General features: G+C 44.1%; 1 protein-coding gene across 1 annotated transcript in view; it reads right to left on the reverse strand.

Moving 5' to 3' along the window:
- Positions 1–20,788, reverse strand: part of LOC120932740 (protein mono-ADP-ribosyltransferase PARP12-like) — an 85,614-nt gene that overhangs the window by 37,055 nt on the left and 27,771 nt on the right. Inside the window, exons 7-8 of the mRNA XM_040345391.1 lie at positions 20,588–20,753; positions 7,932–8,052 (exon numbers count right to left, since the gene is read on the reverse strand). Of these exons, the coding sequence (XP_040201325.1) occupies positions 7,932–8,052; positions 20,588–20,753 (287 nt within the window). The remainder of the gene's footprint in view (positions 1–7,931; positions 8,053–20,587; positions 20,754–20,788) is intronic.

Consider the following 20,788-nt stretch of genomic DNA (forward strand, 5'->3'; position numbering starts at 1 on the left):
CCCCTACGAATGATTGAGTTTAGGTGTTTCCGGTGAAGGGTACAGTTTATACTACAGTATTCCAAGACATTTTAGACAACTGTGTACATTTAACCTTGTGGTAACAGTTTGGGGAAGACCTTTTTCTGTTCCAGCATATCTGTCCCCCTGTGCACAAAGCCAACTCTATAAAGACATGGTGTTACCAGTTTAGTATGGAAGAACTCAAGTGGCCTCACAGAGCTCTGTCCTCAACCCTATGATGAAATGGAATAATAATGTGAGCCAGGTTGTCAGGATTTGAATCCAAACGGAGGACATCTGATGTGTCTGGCAATGGCTCTTCCTACTGAGCCCCCTGAAGCTCCAAATAGCACCTTGCCTGGTCTTTTGGTGCGCAGTATCTTGTTAAATTCTCAACTTCTTGCTTCTCACCTGAACTTCTTATTTAAAGAACAACTTCGGGGAAAAAAATGCCCGCAATGCATGGGTTAATTGCTACCTTTTAAATAGGGGGAGAAGAGATGGGAGATATACTTATCTGATCCTCCAATCTTCCCTACACAGGACCGATCCCTGCCCCCCTGCAGTCTAGCCGTCTTGAGCAGTGGACTGTTCCTGACGTGATCAAGTCCACAAGGCGCCACAGACCTGCTCTGGACCTAAGGATGCCAGAAACAGTCCACCGCTGGACTATGGGGGAGGACTGTTTGCTGGTGGAAGTGCCCTTTCATACCACAAAAATGTCTTCCAGATCCGTTCCGGATTCGTTTCTGCATGTGCATTTTTGATGCATTTCCGGATGCATTCCAGATGCTTTTTTTTATTCCTTTTTCCTTCACTTCAATGGGGTCCAGTACGCTTTTAATGCATTTTATGCTTTTTACTGTGTTTTACTACAGTTCTGTGCAGGAAAAAAGCAGCATGTTGTACTTTTTTTTTCTGGGACTGGAAAGCTCTGAAATTGACTTCACTGGTGTGAACTATGCCATTGGAACCCATATAACAGGAATATGCAATTAGGGGACCTCCAGCTGTTGCAGAACTACAAGTCCCATGAGGCATAGCAAGACACTGACAGCCACAAGCATGACACCCAGAGGCAGAGGCATGATGGGATTTGTCGTTTTCCAACAGCTGGAGGTCCGATAATTGCATATCCCTGCCATATAACCTACTTTCCATGTGTTTTTTTAATGCAGAAGAAAATACACTGCACTGCAGGTAGTATTAACAAACCAGAACAGAGAATCAGGTGAGTCAAAAGGCCCGTACACACGATCGGATATTCCGACAACAATCGTCCGACGGACGTGTTTTGTCAGATAATCTGACCGTCTGTATGCTCCATTGGACAATTGTTGTTGGAATTTCCGACAACAAATGTTGGCTGTGCATGCTCTCAAATTGTTCGACAACAAATGTGTTCCGTCGGATCATCCGATCGCATGTACACAAATTCGTCTGACTAAAATACAAAGTACAATCACGCATGCTCCGAACCAATGCTAAACATCAGACAACAATAGCAGAAGTTGCCCATGGGTGGCAGTAAAGAGCTGAAAAAACACATGGTTTGGTGTATGTTGGCTGAAAATGTTCTGCCGGCTGTATGTAGAACAAGTTCATGTCCAACGCCCTTCGGACAAAAATCCACGGATTTGTCCAATGGAAGTCCGATCGTGTGTACAAGGCTTTAGGCCTTCTCCTGTCCCCTGGACAAAACGAGCAGTTAACCCTTACAGTGCAAACACAGCCCCACAGAAAGAGAAAACGTTTTTTGCCCGTAATTGGGCTTTAAGTCGTACCTTTATACGTCTTTCTTTTTGCCAGATTATTGTGCTTATGTAAATAACTTTATTTTTGTTGTTACTGCTACATTCATTCATATCTACAACTACTCATAGAAAGCCTTTCCATAATGTTAGAGCCCCAGAGAGGGAAACTCCATATTAATACATTGGGTTGTCCAACAAGCTCATATAGGTGTGATGGTCAGGTGTGCAGACTTCTGGAAAACTTGACATCATTTTGCTTTTCCTTATTTCTACATAATTAGAGTAATTTACATGCAATACAGTTTATTTAAATTACCCAAAATTCTTTACCATTTATACTGGATTATTCAGTTCCTGTCACTCTGTCTGCACTGTATCCCATAGTAAGCCCGAAGCAAAAAAACAAACAAAAAATAGCAAAGGGCTATCATGACTGGGTAAACAGTGAAATCAGTGAAAGAGAGGGTTCATTTAAATAAGATGAATATAAGAAGAGCACTTACAGCGATTGGTGGGTTCATAGTGGGAGGAGGGGGTCTTCAAGGCGGTATTATAAAAGTTCTAGGCATTCGGGTGAGAACCGTTGAAGAAGAAAATTCCCGCCCTCCTGCCCCTGCGCTGGATCAATTCCCTTTGGATGGTTAGCGGCATGGCAGTTAGGGTCTTTGGAGGCATTTTAACATGTTTCATATTAGGGACCCATCTAAGGTAATGGAGTCCCATGTGGAATACAGGTTAATGGTGGTTTAACTGGAAAGTTGAACTGAGAGGTATCTGCACAGAGTTGGGGTTGTCTCTGAGCTGGTGTGGTGAAGCTGAAGACCATGTAAATAGTTATGCAGATACAATGTGGATGTTTCATACTTTTTGCCTCCAAGGATCGGCAACCTTACGTTTATTGATACTGTATTTAATATTAACATTGTTTCTGTTTTAAGGAATGTTTTTGTTATATTTCGTTATGTGTTATTAAATAGCCGCTATGGCCAATTTTACTCCAAAATGGTGTTGTAGTCAGGGCTGGGACAAGGGGTGGGCAGGAAAAGCGTCTGCCCTGGGCACTGTGGTATCATGTGAGCTGCGGGTAGTGCCACAAGGAGATTGGGGGGGATTTATGTTGGAAGGGGGAATTTGGGGGGACGGCATAGGGTATTGTTCTAGGAGGAGAAACTGTGGGGGGGAGGGTGCTAAGATTGGTGATTTAGGGGGATTCATGTAGGGAGGGGGGGATGAAGATTTGAGGGAGGAGTTGGGGGATTTTGTGCTGGGAGGAGGAGATTTGAAGTGGGGGGGGGGGATATGTGTACTAGAGGAGGAGAATTTAGCGGTAAAAGATCTGTGCTGGGAAGGGTGATTTTTTTTGGGGGGTGGGCATTTGAGAGGGGGTGGTTTAGGGCATGGGGGGGGGAAAGATTTGTGCTGAGAGTGGGAATTTTATCAGGGGAGCGGATTTGTACTGGGAGGAGGGGGAATTTAACCACTTACCCCCCGGACCATATTGCTGCCCAAAGACCAGAGTACTTTTTGCGATTCGGGACTGCGTCGCTTTAACAGACAATTGCGCGGTCGTGCGACGTGGCTCCCAAACAAAATTGGCGTCCTTTTTTTCCCACAAATAGAGCTTTCTTTTGGTGGTATTTGATCACCTCTGCGGTTTTTATTTTTTGCGCTATAAACAAAAATAGAACGACAATTTTGAAAAAAATGAATATTTTTTACTTTTTGCTGTAATAAATATCCCCCAAAAATATATAAAAAAACATTTTTTTTCCTCAGTTTAGGCCGATACGTATTCTTCTACATATTTTTCGTAAAAAAAAATCGCAATAAGCGTTTATTGATTGGTTTGCGCAAAAGTTATAGCGTTTACAAAATAGGGGGTATTTTTATGGCATTTTTATTAATATTTTTTTTACTAGTAATGGCGGCGATCAGCGATTTTTTTTTGGTATTGCGACATTATGGCGGACACTTCGGACATTTTTGACACATTTTTGGGACCATTGGCATTTTTATAGCGATCAGTGCTATAAAAATGCATTAGATTACTATAAAAATGCCACTGGCAGTGAAGGGGTTAACACTAGGGGGCGGGGAAGGGGTTAAGTATGCCTGGGTGTGTTCTTACTGTGGGGGGGGGGGTGGCCTCACTAGGGGAAACACTGATCCTCGGTTCATACAGTGTATGAACCGAAGAAAAGCATTTCCCCTGCTGACAGGAACGAGAGCTGTGTGTTTACACACACAGCTCCCGTTCCCCGCTCTGTACCGAGCGATCGCGTGTGCCCGGCGGCGATCGCGCCCGCCGGGCACACGCACGGGAGTCGGGGGCGAGCGGGGGGCGCGTGCGCGCGCCTCCGGCGGCGCGCGTGCGCCCCTAGTGGCGGCTAAAGGGTAGGACGTCATAATACGTGATCTCGCCTAGGAGAGCCACCTTGTGGACGTATTATGACGGTGCGGCGACGGCAAGTAGTTAAGCTTAGGGGTAAGCATGCAGATTAGTGCTCAGTGTTTTTGTGGGGGGATTTTTGGCATTTTTTTTTGTGAGCTGGCGCCATCTGGTGGTGAGCCGTTGGTATTACAAATTATTACCACCAGATGTGTAAGCTGGCGTCATCTGGTGGTGGCCGTTGGTATTACAAGTTAAGCATTACAAGTTAAACAGCAATTCTAATGTAATTTTTCACTATTTTCACTGCTATCTTCTTCCCTCTAATTAGAACCCCCAAACATTATATACATTTTTTTCCTAACACCCTAGAGAATAAAATGGCGATTGTTGCAATACTTTCTGTCACGCCGTATTTGCGCAGCGGTCTTACAAGCGCACTTTTTTGGGAAAAAATTACACTTTTTTTTATTAAAAAATAAGACAACAGTAAAGTTATCCCCATTTTTTTTAATATTATGAAAGATAATGTTACGCAGAGTAAATTGATACCCAACATGTTATGCTTCAAAATTACGTCCGCTCGTGGAATGGCGACAAACTTTTACCCTTTAAAATCTCCATAGGCGACATTTAAAAAATTCTACAGGTTGCATGTTTTGAGTTACAGAGGAGGTCTAGTGGTAGAATTATTGCTCTCGCTCTACCAATCGCGGCGATACCTCACATGTGTGGTTTGAACACCGTTTACATATGCATGCACTGCTCACGTATGTGTTCGCTTCTGCGCGCAAGCTCGTCGGGACGGGGCGCGTTTTCTGGCTCCTAACTTTTTTATCTGGCTCCTAGATTCCAAACAAATTTGTCAACCCCTGCTGTAATTATCATTATCTAGTAAAACAAATAAAATACCGTATATACTCGAGTATAAGCCGAGTTTTTCAGCCCTTGTATTAGGTCTGAAAATACACCCCTCGGCTTATACTCAAGTCAGTGTACCTGAAGGTCTGCGACCGTCTATTGTTTAAATATCGCGGCTTCCCCCTGCTCCCTTCCGTGATAGGCGTTTCCCAGCAGACACTGTGTTCAGTGTTCCACCTATCACGGACGTTCTCTTGTCCAAGGATGAAAAGACGTCCGTGATTGGCGGAACACTGAACACAGTTTCTGCTGGGAAACTGAGTCCGAGGATGAGAAGACATCTGTGATAGGCTGCTGGGAAACGCCTATCACAGAACAGGACCAGGAGGAGACCATGACTTTTAAACAATGAATGGATGCCCGCAGCCGGTCAAGAATTTCAGGTACACTGACTCTGGCACAGGGAGGCTGCAATGGGCACAGTGAGGTTGAGCACAGTGAGGTGGCAATGGGCACAGTGAGGTGAGAATGGGCACGGTGAGGATGGGCACGGTGAGAATGGGCACAGTGAGGTTGGGCACAGTGAGTTTGGGCACAGGGAGGTTGCAATGGGCACAGTGAGGTTGGGCACAGTGAGGCGTGCAAATGGGCACAGTGAGGTGTGCAAATGGGCAATGTTGATCCTCTTTTCCGCTTACAGTAGCTGCTGCATTCTCACCCTAGGCTTATACTCGAGTCAATACGTTTTCCCAGTTTTTTGGGCTAAAATTATGTACCACGGCTTATACTCGGCTCTGCTTATACCCGAGTATATACAGCAGGGCTCAAAATTTCAAGTCCTGAGCTACTAGCCAGGCCTCAAGGCATACTCGCCACCAGTTGCCCCGCCCAACCCCTACCATGTCCCGCCCCTAATTCCGCCCCTAGACACGCCCTCATAAATCTCATGAAATTACACTTAAATGTTTTATGTAGAATTAAGTAATAAATATTACCAACAACTTAATCTGTGCCCAAAAATGCAGCCTGCCCATGTCTACCAATGCAGCAAATGTCCCCATTTTCCAGCCAGAGTCCCCTCACCCACATTGCAGCCAGAGTCCCCTCACCCACATTGCAGCCAGAGTTCCCCCCCCCCCCACACATATTAGTCAGAGTTCTTCCTCCCCCCCACACACATATTAGCCAGAGTTCTCCCCCCCCCCCCCCCACACATATTAGCCAGAGTTCTCCCCCCCCCCCCCCCACACACATTAGCCAGAGTTCTTCTTCTTCTCCCCCCCCCCCCCCACACACACACATATTAGCCAGAGTTCTCCCCCCCCCCCCCCACACACACACATATTAGCCAGAGTTCTTCTCCCCCCCCCCCCCCACACACATATTAGCCAGAGTTCTTCCCCCGCATCCTACCTGTGCTGGGTAGGCGAGGAGGAGCCGCAGCCGAATGGTTCAAACCGCGGGGAACATTATAGCTTTCAATTCAATAGCTGTGTGTTCCCTGCAGCGCGCGTCTTATACAGCCCCTCCCCTCTTGTCCGGGAAACTTTGATCGACAGATCACCCATCAAAACCTGGGATGGGTGATCTGCCTATCAGTTGCGGCTCCTCCTCCTCTCCTCGCTCGCCCCCCTGCTCCCAAGCAGCCAGCCAGACACTTGCCAGCCCTCAAAATTTACTCGCAAAATGCGAGTGTAAATTTTGAGGGCTGTATACAGTACTGGTTTTTACATGTATGAGAGAAGTGTCAGAATTGGCCTGGGAGTCAAGTGGTTCAATTAAGCCATAGCTCTGGTCCCCTGTATACAGGATTATTAACATTGCTTCACTGAAGCATTTACAGCAGGGGTCTCAAACTCAAATTACCTGAGGGCCACAAGACAAGTTTTCATATGCCATGGGGGGCCGCATGCAAACTTTCAAACTTCAAAAACAACAGTACTGGTGTCAGCGAACACATTATTAACCCCCAGCACTGGTGTCAGCGAGCGCATTATTACCACCAGCACTGGTGTAAGTCAGGGTTTGACAAATTTGCTTGGAATCTAGGAGCCAGCTAAAAAAGTTAGGAGCCAGAAAACGCACCCCGTCCCGACGAGCTTGCGCGCAGAAGCGAACACATACGCGAGCAGCGCCCGCATATGTAAATGGTGTTCAAACCACACATGTGAGGTATCGCCGCGATTGGTAGAGCGAGAGCAATAATTCTAGCACTAGACCTCCTCTAACTTAAAACATGCAACCTGTAGATTTTTTTAAACGTCGCCTATGAAGATTTTAAAGGGTAAAAAAGTTTGTCGGCATTCCACAAGCGGACGCAATTTTGAAGCGTGACATGTTGGGTATGAATTTACTCGGCGTAACATTATCTTTCATAATATTAAAAATAAATGGGGAAACTTTACTGTTGTCTTATTTTTTAATTAAAAAAAGTGTAATTTTTTCCCAAAAAAGTGCGCTTGTAAGACCGCTGCGCAAATACGGCGTAACAGAAAGTATTGCAACGATCGTCATTTTATTCTCTAGGGTGTTAGGATAAAAAATATATATAATGTTTGGGGGTTCCAATTAGAGGGAGAAGATGGCAGTGAAAATAGTGTAAAATTACATTAGAATTGCTGTTTAACTTGTAATGCTTAACTTGTAATACCAACGGCTCACCACCAAATGGCCCGCGGGCCGGTACTTTGAGACCACTGATTTACAGTAACATCCTGTTGGTTAGTACCCATAGTACCCTGTATACAGGATTATTAACATTGCTTCACTGAAGCATTTGACATCCTATGAAATAAAACCCAGAAGTCTTTCAGTGTGCAAACAGTCTAGACTACACAATTCACTGTCCACTGTCCTATTAAATTATTTGAACTTCAATGAACAGGTACATTTTGCTGATTTAATATAAAGAACCTGCTGCATACCTCGGCAGTCAATAATGTAGGTCTGGTTTCCAGCAGTAAAAGGGATCGTCTCATTGGGGTCAGCCAGGTAGATGGTCTCCAGATCTGATGATTGAATGGTGGCACTCATGTTCTCTGTGTTCTAGAAAAGCAGAGACAGACACATGTATTATTCTGTGTGAAACAAAGCATCTAATACCACAATCAGATCGGGGCATATATCATACAATAGAGCAGTTACCATTTTGCAAGGTAATGTGATAACTACAAAAGAGCATGTTATTTTACCAGTAGTTATGCAAAAGCAGATAATTAGGAATTGGTCCACTTAATAATGGAGGCATGGATAGGTACTGGATGTTTTTATACCTCACAGGCAACTTAATCACAACCCTTCCGCCTCCGCTTTATCCTCCACAAAAACCTAGATCCTTTACTCTCACCTTGTTAACCCCAAAAAAAAATGGATCCTGCTCTTTTAAAGCATGTTATATGACACAGAGCTTGTCCTATGTCATTTGACCCCCTGTAACACCTAAAAAATGTGGCTGATCCTGACAGTTTCTCCCCACCCCTCTGTAAACTGACCACTGCGTATGATGGCTGCTGAGACCAGACACTGGGGTCAGTTTACGTGCCTCTGTCATTAGCAGCCTGCTATCTGCTCTCCTCTCTGCTCCTGTGTCCTCCACCCCCTCCCCCTCCTGCTGCTTTTATAACACTAACCTGTATACACCATCAATACTGCCTTCTATTGCAGTGCCCCCTCTTTTAATTATTTATAAATATAAATGCTGTAAATACCTCATTTAGAGCCGGTTCACACAGGGGCGGCACGACTTCGGGGGCGACTCGGCCAGGCGACATAAGAACGACATCTAAGGCGACTTGCAAAATGACTTCTGTATAGAAGTCAATGCAGGTCGCCCCCTGAGTCGCCCCCAAAGTAGTACAAGAACCTTTTTCTAAGTCGGAGCGACTTGCGTCGCTCCTATTAGAACGGTTCTATTCACTAGAATGGGACGCGACTTGTCAGGCGGCTGCGTCGCCTGACGAGTCGCCCCAGTGTGAACCGGGTCTTAAGAGCCAAAATTGCGATCACACGACCAGCCAGCTCTCTTCTCCTCCCCTCCAGACTGACATCAGCAGAGCAATTTCAGAGGAGAAAGGGAGAAAGCTGGCCAGTCATATGATCGCAATCTTGGCAGTGAAATTAGTTATTTTCAGCATTTATTTTTATAAATCACACACACACATAGAGAGGGATACTACATTAGGAGGCAATGCTAATGGTGTATACAGGTTAGAGTGGCTTAACAACCACTTTAACTTCCCATATTCAACCTATTCTCTAATTCGCCTTAATCCTCAATCTACAGTAGTTCCTAAATCTAATCCACACCCTCAACCTAGCTCTCCATGTAGCTCCTAAACTCAGGTTAGCAGCTAAAAATCTATTTTGTTAGTCCATCTAGGATAATAAAGAGGTCTGATGAGCCCCAAACTTAACACAGTGCCACCCTCTTTTTATCAAATGCCAGTGACATTAAAAACTATTAACCTCGTCTCTCAGGTAACTTTCATTGTATTTGGATAGCATTATCTATCTATAGTAAAGAAACTAGGCCGTAACTCAGCAGTTGGATGAACAGGGTATCCTACTTTTGAGGGACTATTAAATGTATATTTAGTTTATGTTCCTCAATTTGACCCTTAAACAGCTCAATAAGATATACTGTAGTTTTATTGCTTTGATTTGATTTTGGTTATACAGATTATCAATGGATAGGCCATGCATAGTAGGTACTTTCCTTAAGCCCCGTACACACAATCGGAATTTTCCGATGGAAAAAGTCCGACTGACTTTTTCCATCGGAAATTCCGACCGTGTGTATGCCCCATCAGAAATTCTGATGAATTCCATCGGAGTTTAGATAGAGAACATGTTCTCTTCTACTCCGATGGAATACCGTCCGTGATGTGAATTTGGTCGGACAAAGGTCCGATCGTGTGTACGGGGCTTAACTTGTACTAAACCTAACTCAACACAATGGTATTTCTTTCTTTTTTATTATCTGTAATGCCATCTGTTGATCTTATCAATAAAATAAAATATTAAAAAAAATTTAAGTTTTTTTAAATGCCTTTAGCTCCTCTTTAAATCTAGGTGATATAGGTATCCAATTTATGTCATGTTTGGTCTTTATCAAATTATGATTTCATTCTGTTCAATAATATGTTGGTTGTTGGACTGCAAAACCTTGCCATCTGGAAACACTGATATAGTTTGAATTACTGTCATTAAAGCAGAGGTTCACCCTAAAAACAACTATGTACCATCCCATCCAGCATACTAGCGTCAGCTACAGTATGCCTTTTTTTTTTTTTTGCGCTGTACTTACAGTTTAATCCTTCAGTTTCGTTTCAGACTCCCGCGGGGAGTAGGCGTTCCTATGAAGAGGGGAACATGATTGACGTCCGGCTATGGCGCGTCACGCGTTCCAAAAATAGCCGGAGTAGGACTCGGCTCTTCATGGCGCTATACGGCGCCTGCGCACAGACTAGGAGCTGACTGCGCAGGCGCCGTATATATCCGAGTCCTATTTCGGCTAATTTCGGTTATTTTTGGAATGCGTGACGCGCCATAACCGGACGTCGATCATGTTCCCCTCTTCATAGGAAGGCCTATTTCCCCACCGGAGTCTGAAACGAAACTGGGCGATTAAACGATAAGTACAGAGCAAAAAATGGATGGGATGGTAGATAAAGAAAACATTTTTTTTAGGGTGAACCCCCGCTTTAAGAGAGTGTCCGCTGAAGTTTTATAAAACACACCAACACCTCGCAGCACTGTCCTCAGACCTTTCTATTGGTTATGTCATTTTGGTAAACCCTCTACTGAGTCAACAAAAAAAAAATTCTGCAATTGATAGCTGTATCTCACATTTCCCACAAAAATTATGAAGTATTGCTAATGGTCATTCATATGAGCCAATGACTATAATACAACAAATTGGACTTGCCTTGCAAAAGATTGGACTGGAATCAAAGAACAGGTAAATGTTTGCCAAATACCTTTCATTTTTAATCCTACTTATTTTACTCCTGCATTGTCTCTTTTGTAATATCTTTCCTATAAATAGTTTATTTTCTTTGGTGAATGTTCTTTAAAGTGATTGTAAAGGTCCTTTTTTCTTTTTTAAATAAGAAACATTTCATACTTACCTGCATTGTGCAATGAGCAGTGGGGGAGTGGCCCCGATCCTCCTCTTCCGGGGTCCCCCGCCAGCACTCTGGTCTTCTGCTCTCCTCCGTGTGCTGACATAGGAAGTCACCTCCTATGGTGGCACACATGCGGACTTGATGCTGTGTCTATTGACACACACACAGTGCAGCTCAGTCCTGCCCCTAGAATTTGATTGACAGCAGCAAGAGCAAATGGCTCTCACTGAGTCTAGTGAGGTGGGAGAGTGAGCAGTGCTGATGCCCTGGGCACATCACTGGATTAAGGTCAGGCTCAGGTAAGTATTTAAGGGGGCTGGGAGGGAGCTGCACATAAAAGATTATTTACCTTAACCACTTGCCGACCTGCTCATGTACATATACGTCAGCAGAATGGCACGGACAGGCACATGTACGTACCTGTACGTCCTCTGCTTGAAGGCGGTGGGGGGTCCGATCGGGACCCCCCCCCCCCCGGTACATGGAGCGGGTCGGTAAGCTGTAGAAGCGATCCGTGATGAGGGGGCGACTGTCCGTTTTCAGCTCCCCCCTCTGCGATCGCTCTCAGCCTATCCCTGCACTCCCCCCTCCTCCTTCCTGTGTTCAGTGTAAACAACAGGAAGGAGGAAGTGTGTGATCTCTCCTCGTGGTGGTCATATCGACCACCGCTGAGGAGAGAAGACATCACAAAAGTAAGTGGCACCAAGCAGCACACTGACACCAGCACATTAGGCACATTTAACCCCCTTTTAACCCCTTCAGTCACCGCCGATCACCCCCCCCAGTCTCCTGTAATAGTGTCACTGAATGCAGGGATCATTTATTTTTTGATTTCTGCATTTAGTGTCAGTGTTACAGAAAAAAAGTGTTAGGGCAGTTAGTTTTAGCCCCCTTTAGGTCCAGGGTAGCCCCCTACCCCCCCCTAATAAAGGTTTAACCCCTTGATCACCGCCCTAGTTAACCCTTTCACCCCCTATTGCCAGTGTCACTAAGCGATCAATTTTCTGATCGCTGTATTAGTGTCACTGTTGCCGCTAGGCAGTTAGTTTTTTTTGAGGTTCGCCGCCAGGTTCTATAGCGTTAGGTACCCCCATAAATAAAGTTTTTAACCCCTGATTGCCCCCTAGTTAACCCTTTCACCCCCTATTGCCAGTGTCACTAAGCGATCGATTTTCTGATCGCTGTATTAGTGTCACTGTTGCCGCTAGGCAGTTAGTTTTTTTTTGAGGTTCGCCGCCAGGTTCTATAGCGTTAGGTACCCCCATAAATAAAGTTTTTAACCCCTGATTGCCCCCTAGTTAACCCTTTCACCCCCTATTGCCAGTGTCACTAAGCGATCGATTTTCTGATCTCTGTATTAGTGTCACTGTTGCCGCTAGGCAGTTAGTTTTTTTTGAGGTTCGCCGCCAGGTTCTATAGCGTTAGGTACCCCCATAAATAACGTTTTTAACCCCTGATTGCCCCCAGTGATCACCGTATAAGTGTTACGGTTGACGCTGGTTAGTTAGTTTGCTGTTTATAGCATCAGGGCATCAGGGCACCCGCCGTATATAACCCAATAAAGGTTTAACCCCCTGATCGCCCGGCGGGTGATATAAATAAAATTTTAGCGTCAGTCAGGGTCTGCGTCGCCCCAGGCAGTGTTAGGTTAGTGCCAGTACCGCTTACACCCACTCGCAAAGCATACACCCCCCTTAGTGGTATAGTATCTGAACGGATTGATACCTGATCTGATCAGATCTATACTAGCGCACCCAGCAGTTTAGGGTACCCAAAAACGCATTGTTAGCGGAATCAGCCCAGATACCCGCTAGCACCTGCGTTTTCCCCCTCTGCCCAGCCCAACCCACCCAAGTGCAGTATCGATCGATCACTGTCACTTCAAAAACACAACACACAACTGCAGCGTTCGCAGAGACAGGTTGATCCCTGCGATCGCTAACAGTTTTTTTGGAAGCATTTTCTACATTTTCCTTTCTATAGTCAGGTGCTTTTTTTACCTGTGAATCATCACCAGTGTACCACTAAATTTAAAACCCAAAATGGCAAAGCGAATGTACAGTGGTGAAGAGGCCGTCAGGATTCTGTGCATGTCAGATAGTGAAGAAGAGGAGGTCACGCATCTGACAGAATCTGGCTCAGAATACGATCCTGTTTACGACAGCGGCTCCATGTCAGATAGCTCGGACGACGGAGTAGTGGTCCCTGCTAAGGCCAGGCGTACCCGACCCCATTCTGATGTTGTTGAGCAGCAAGAACCGCAGGTCCCTCGTATGGAGCAGAGAGCCAGTACTAGCGCCGCTATTCCTTCTGGTGGATTGGCAAGCACCAGCGGCCTAGTACACCCTGGTCGTTCATCCAGCACTGCAGTAAGACGTGGCGACGTGGCGAGTCCCATAAGTGCAGTTCAAGCTGGCGAGGTGGCAAGCACAAGTAGTGTCCCGCTGCCACCAAGAAGAAGACAAAGACAGGCCCGTCGTGCCCATAGTGCCCTTCCTGCAGAATTCGCCTATCCTGATTGGGTCCCCACCACTTCTGCAGAACCCGTACTTCCCCCATTCACTGGCCAACCCGGTATTCAGGTGGATACAGCGAACTTTACGTCACTTGATTTTTATTCGCTGTATTTCACGGAAGATCTCTATAGATCTATTGTGGACCAGACTAATTTATATGCTGGTACCTACATCGCCGCTAACCCCCAGTCTCTCCTTGCCAAAGAATGGAAACCTCTTGAGGTTTCCGAATTTAAGATCTTTCTGGGCCTTACCCTCAACATGGGCATACACACATTTCCGGAGTTGCGGATGTATTGGTCCACACATCCCATCGACCATATGCCCGTGTTCTCTGCTCACATGGCCAGGAAACGATACGAGGCGATCCTGCGGTTTATGCATTTCAGTGACAATGCACTTTGTCGTCCACGTGGAGACCCTGAATTTGACCGGCTCTACAAAATTCGGCCCCTCGTAAACCATTTCAACGAACGTTTTGCAGCCTTGTTTAATCCCCAGCTGGTTGTTTGCGTTGATGAGTCCCTGGTTAAATTTGCTGGCCGCTTGTCTTTCAAACAGTACATTCCCAGCAAGCGTTCCAGATACGGGGTCAAGCTCTATAAGCTCTGTGACAGGGCCACAGGCTACACATGGAGCTTTAGGGTTTACGAGGGCAAAGATAGTCAGGTAGAGCCGGAAGGATGCCCAGATTACATGGGGAGCGCTGGCAAGATCGTGTGGGACTTGGTGTCACCCTTATTCGGAAAGGGGTACCACTTATACGTGGACAATTTTTACAGCAGCGTGCCACTTTTTAGCCACTTGTTTGATCGTCAGATTGGAGCATGTGGCACCGTGCAACCTAATCGCCGGGGCTTTCCCCAGAGGCTTGTAGATGCCCGTCTTAGCCTGGGGGCGAGAGCCTGCTGCAAGTGTAAAAATTTGCTCGCTGTGAAGTGGCGGGACAATAGGAATGTTTTCGTTCTTACCATCCTTCACGCAGACACGACAGTACAAATTCGTACGGCGACTGGTGTTGTGGAGAAACCCCTCTGTGTCCACGAATATAACCAAAACATGGGAGGGGTGGACCTCAACGACCAGCTGATGGCGCCGTATCATATTGCCCGCAAGACGAGACGCTGGTACAAAAAAGTGTCTCTACATTTATTTCAATTGGCTCTACTGAATGCTCACGTCTTATACAGAGCTTCAGGACAGAATGGATCCTTCCTTCAATTCCAGAGGGAGATCATCACAGAACTCCTGTATCCAGGCGGTACTGTACCTCACCATCCCCTACCAAATGCAGTAAGCCGACTGCATGAGAGGCATTTTTCTTATCTCCTCGAGAGTACCCCTACCCAACGAGCCCCCCAAAGAAGATGTCGTGTCTGTACCAAGCGCGGATTTAGGCGTGACACCCGTTATTTTTGTCCCCGCTGTCTTGACAATCCTGGTCTTTGTATTGGGGAATGTTTTGAACGCTTCCACACACGAGTTAATTTTTAGTGTAGGGTGAAACATTTCACAGGATAGGCTCACTTACACAGGGTCTCCCAAGATTCCATCGCATTTTGAGAGACCCAAACCTGGAACCGAAAAGTTGAACAGTTACAAAAAAAGTGTTAAAAAAAAAAAAAAAGGAAAAAATAAAAAAACCAAAAATAGTTGTTGTTTTATTGTTCTCTCCCTCTCTATTCTCTCTCTATTGTTCTTCTCTTTTTTACTGTATTCTATTCTGCAAAGTTTTATTGTTGTTATGTTTTTTCATGCTTGCTTTTCAGGTATGTAATTTACTTTACTGTTTTCAGGTACACCATTCAGCTGTTGCGCGGACTTATTTATATTGACAGCAACAGCGTTTGCTCCCACGATATATAAAGCCGCGACTCCAGTGCTGTAGGAGGTGATTTCACCACCACAGTTAAAAAAAAGAGCATATATGCCGAAGCATGGGGGCAGCAGGGGCGGAGGAGCGATTTTGCTCCTAATGCCGCATACATACGGTTGACATTCCTACGGAGGCTTTCCCGTGGAAAAGTCTGACCATGTGTACACGGCATAGAAAAGTCCGACCGTGTGTACGCGGCATAGAAAAGTCCGACCGTACGCGGCATAACTTTTTTGCGGGAGGATGCCCCCAAGCTTCGGCATATATATATTTTAGGCACAGGTTGCGTTAAAAAATGTTTTACTTTTTACTATGTTTTTTTTATAGGTATTTGCTTTGCAGGTATGGTATGATCTTACTGTTATACTGGAATGTTACTTTGTTTTAATGTTAACCATCATTTGCTTAGCAGGTACGCCATTCAGTTGCAGTGCGGATTTATTTAGCGTGACAGCAACAGCGTTTGCTCCCACGATATATATAAAGCCGCGACTCCAATGCTGTAGGAGGTGATTTCACCACCACAGTTCAAAAAAGAGCATATATGCCGAAGAATGGGGGCATTAGGGGCGGAGGAGCGATTTTGCTCCTAATGCCGCGTACATACGGTTGACATTCCTACGGAGGCTTTCCCGTGGAAAAGTCTGACCATGTGTACGCGGCATAGAAAAGTCCGACCGTGTGTACGCGGCATAGAAAAGTCTGACCGTACGCGGCATAACTTTTTTGCGGGAGGATGCCCCCATGCTTCGGCATATATAAATGGTGCATGTATGCCCATCATTAGAAGTGGGTGGATGAAGGGAGGTATTCTAATGGTGGGCATACCCACCGATCAATCTTTTTTTCGTTCAGCCAACAGGCTGCATGAAAAAAAAAGATTACAATACATGTCCAACAAGAACCATCAACGTACTGGTATGTTGCTGGACTTTGAATGGTTATACCAGAATGATGCCTGCGGGTTTAGGCATCATCTTGGTATCATTCTTTTCAGCCAGCGGTCGGCTTTCATGTAAAAGCAGTCCTAGCGGCTAATTAGCCTCTAGACTGCTTTTACATTCAGTGGGAGGGAATATCCCCCCCCCCCGGATATAAACGGCGCCATTGAGAATATTGGAAAGCATTTTATCACACCGATCTTGGTGTGGTCAGATGCTTTGAGGGCAGAGGAAAGATCTAGGGTCTAATAGACCCCATTTAAAAAAAAAAAGAGTACCTGTCACTAACTATTGCTATTATAAGGGATAACAATAAAAATGGTAAAAAAATTAAAAAATGGAAGGAACAGTTAACAAATAAAATAAAAAAAGCGAAATAAATATATATATATAAAAAAAAAAAAAAAAGCATCCCTGTCCCCCCCTGCTCTTGCGCAAAGGCGAACGCAAGCGTCGGTCTGGAGTCATATGTAAACAGCAATTGCACCATGCATGTGAGGTATCACCGCGAAGGGCAGATCGAGGGCAGTAATTTTAGGAGTAGACCTACTCTGTAAATCTAATGTGGTAACCTGTAAAGGCTTTTAAAGGCTTTTAAAAATGTATGTTGTTTGTCGCCACTGCGCGTTTGTGCGCAATTTTAAAGTATGTCGTGTTTGGTATCCATGTACTCGTCCTAAGATCATAATTTTTATTTCATCAATAATTTGGGCAATATAGTGTGTTTTAGTGCTTTAAAATAAAAAAAGTGTATTTTTTCCCCAAAAAATGCGTTTGAAAAAACGCTGCGCAAATACTGTGTGGAAAAAAAATTTGCAACACCCACCATTTTAATCTGTAGGGCCTTTGCTTTAAAAAAATATATAATGTTTGGGGGTTCAACTTAACTTTCTTGCAAAAAAATAATATGTTTTTATGTAAACAAACAGTGTCAGAAAGGGCTTTTTCTTCAAGTGGTTAGAAGAGTGGGTGATGTGTGACATAAGCTTCTAATTGTTGTGTATAAAATGCCAGGACAATTCAAAACCCCCCCAAATGACCCCATTTTGGAAAGTAGACACCCCAAGCTATTTGCTGAGAGGCATCTCAAGTCCATGGAATATTTTAGATTTTGACCCAAGTTGCGGGAAATATAAATATATATATATTTTTTTTTTTTTTGCGCAAAGTTGTCACTAAATGATATATTGCTCAAACATGCCATGGGCATATGTGGAATTACACCCCAAAATACATTCTGCTGCTTCTCCTGAGTACGGGGATACCACATGTGTGAGACTTTTTGGGAGCCTAGCCGCGTACGGGACCCCAAAAACCAATCACCGCCTTCAGGCTTTCTAAGGGTGTAAATTTTTGATTTCACTCCTCACTACCTATCACAGTTTCGAAGGCCATAAAATGCCAAAATAGCACAAAAAAAACCCAAATGACCCCATTTTGGAAAGAAGACACCCCAAGGAAACTGCTGAGAGGCATGTTGAGTCCATTGATTTTTTTTTTTTTTGTCCAAAGTGATTGAATAATGACAAAAAATAAAAATAAAAGAAAAATTTGTCACTAAATGATATATTGCTCACACATGCCATGGTTATATGTGGAGTTGCACCCTAAATACATTCTCCTGCTTCTCCTGAGTACGGGGATACCACATGTTTGGGACTTTTTGGGAGCCTAGCCGCGTACGGGACCCCGAAAACCAAGCACCGCCTTCAGCATTTAAAAAAATTAAATATTCCATGGACTCAACATCCCTCTCAGCAAATAGCTTGGGGTGTCTACTTTCCAAAATGGGGTCATTTGGGGGGGTTTTGTGCTGTTTTGGCATTTTATGGCCTTCGAAACTGTGATAGGTAGTGAGGAGTGAAATCAAAAATGTATGCCCTTAGAAATCTTGAAGGCGGTGCTTGGTTTTCGGGGTCCCGTACGCGGCTAGGCTCCCAAAAAGTCCCACACATGTGGTATCCCCGTACTCAGGAGAAGCAGCAGAATGTATTTTGGGGTGTAATTCCACATATGCCCATGGCATATGTGAGAAATATATCATTTAGTGACAACGTTTTGTAAAAATTTTTTTTTTTTGGTCATTATTCAATCACTTGGGGCCATAAAATTAAATATTCCATGGACTCAACATGCCTCTCAGCAAATAGCTTGGGGTGTCTTCTTTCCAAAATGGGGTCATTTGGGGGGGTTGTGTGACATCTTGGCATTTTATGGCCTTCAAAACTGTGATAGGTAGTGATAGGTAGTGAGGAGTGAAATCAAAAATGTATGCCCTTAGAAATCTTGAAGGCGGTGCTTTGTTTTCAGGGCCCCGTATGCGGCTAGGCTCACAAAAAGTCCCACACATGTGGTATCCCCGTACTCAGGAGAAGCAGCAGAATGTATTTTGGGGTGCAATTCCACATATAACCATGGCATGTGTGAGCAATATATCATTTAGTGACAACTTTGTGCAAAAAAAAATCAGTTTGTTATATTCCCGCAACTTGTGTCAAAATATAAAATATTCCATGGACTCGACATGCCTCTCAGCAAATAGCTTGAGGTGTCTACTTTCCAAAATGGGGTCATTTGGGGGGGTTTTGTGCTATTTTTGCATTTTATGGCCTTCGAAACCTTGATAGGTAGTGAGGAGTGAAATCACAAATTTGTGCCCTTAGAAATGCTGAAGGCGGTGCTTGGTTTTTGGGGCCCCGTATGCGGCTAGGCTCCCAAAAAGTCCCACACATGTGGTATTCCCGTACTCAGGAGAAGCAGCAGAATGTATTTTGGGGTGCAATTCCACATATAACCATGGCATGTGTGAGCAATATATCATTTAGTGACAACTTTTTGTAAACATTTTTTTTTTTTCGTCATTCAATCAATAAAAGCTGTGTAAATTCCAGAAAATGTACCCTAGTTTGTAGACGCTATAACTTTTGCGAAAACCAATAAATATACGCTTATTGAGATTTTTTTTACTAAAGACATGTGGCTGAATACATTTTGGCCTAAATGTTTGACTAAAATTTAGTTTATTCGATATTTTTTACTTTTTGTTATAAGAAAAATCATTTTTTTTTCAAAATTTACGGTCTTTTTGCGTTTATATCGCAAAAAATAAAAATCGCAGAGGCAATCAAATACCATCAAAAGAAAGCTCTATTTGTGGGAAGAAAAGGACGCAAGTTTCGTTTCGGTACAACATTGCATGACCGCGCAATTACCAGTTAAAGCAGCGCATTGCCAAATTGTAAAAACACCTTGGGTCTTTAGACAGCGTATTGGTCCGGGGCTTAAGTGGTTAAAGGAGTTGTAAATAAAAAAAAAGTTTTTGCTAAAATGACTGTTTACAGGGTATAGAGACATAATAGTTAACTGATTCCTTTTATAAATGATTAAAAATAGATAAAAATCAACCATATAATGTACCTGTAGTTTCTAGTTTCGTTTTTGCATGTTGTTTCCTGCCTCTGCTGTACAGAGCCACAGAGCCAATACAGGGCAGTGATGGTTTGGAAAACTAAACTGATTGGTGCTGAGGGGTTTTAGACACACAGTAATCACACCTCCTTGATTAGTCACCACAGAGAGAAAGCTCCCAGCACTGTGGTTATCAGGAAACAGACAACCAGGAAGTGTGGAGATCAGAGAAGAATTACAGCAACTTGAGAGCAAAAACGAACAATGAGGACATGAAAACGGCACTGCATTAAGGTAAAGGAAGCTATTAAGAAAAAAAAAATTCCTTTACAAACCCTTTAATGCAAATAATACTTTAAAGGTAAAAAAAAAATAGCTATCTTTCTCTTAGGATCGAATGTTAGGGAATATTTCATTCAGCTAGTGAAAAACAACAAATAGAAACTGACATTATACACATATTACAAACATTACAGGCATTATTCATTACGTTTGCGCAAATGATGAGACATTTGCAAAGCAAATTTTTCATCAATAGACCCTTAGGCGCCATTTAATCGGGAAAACTGGAGGCATCCTGTGGTGGAAAAGAAGTACTATTTCGGACAGCTCTGGATTAAAGGTAGGAATAACAGTAAAGTTTAATTCTTGTTTTCATCACCTTAAAAACGTATGGTACTTCACTTACCAATTGCCTATATCAATTTCACTTACCAGTTGCCCATATTCAGTCCAGGTACCAGACTCATTCTTCCAGTACCAACACCACTCAGTGGTCAGTACGTATTCTGGGGGCTGGGTAACAGATGATGGGGTTGTAAGCCTGCGGACTGGCTGGGAACCAGATTTCATGGCCTGAAAGTCGATCAGCAGTCGGTACCTGCAATGCCAAGAAGGTGGATAGTAAATTCACAG

This window comes from Rana temporaria, chromosome 3 (assembly GCF_905171775.1).
Source record: "Rana temporaria chromosome 3, aRanTem1.1, whole genome shotgun sequence".
In the NCBI taxonomy this organism is placed as follows: domain Eukaryota; kingdom Metazoa; phylum Chordata; class Amphibia; order Anura; family Ranidae; genus Rana; species Rana temporaria.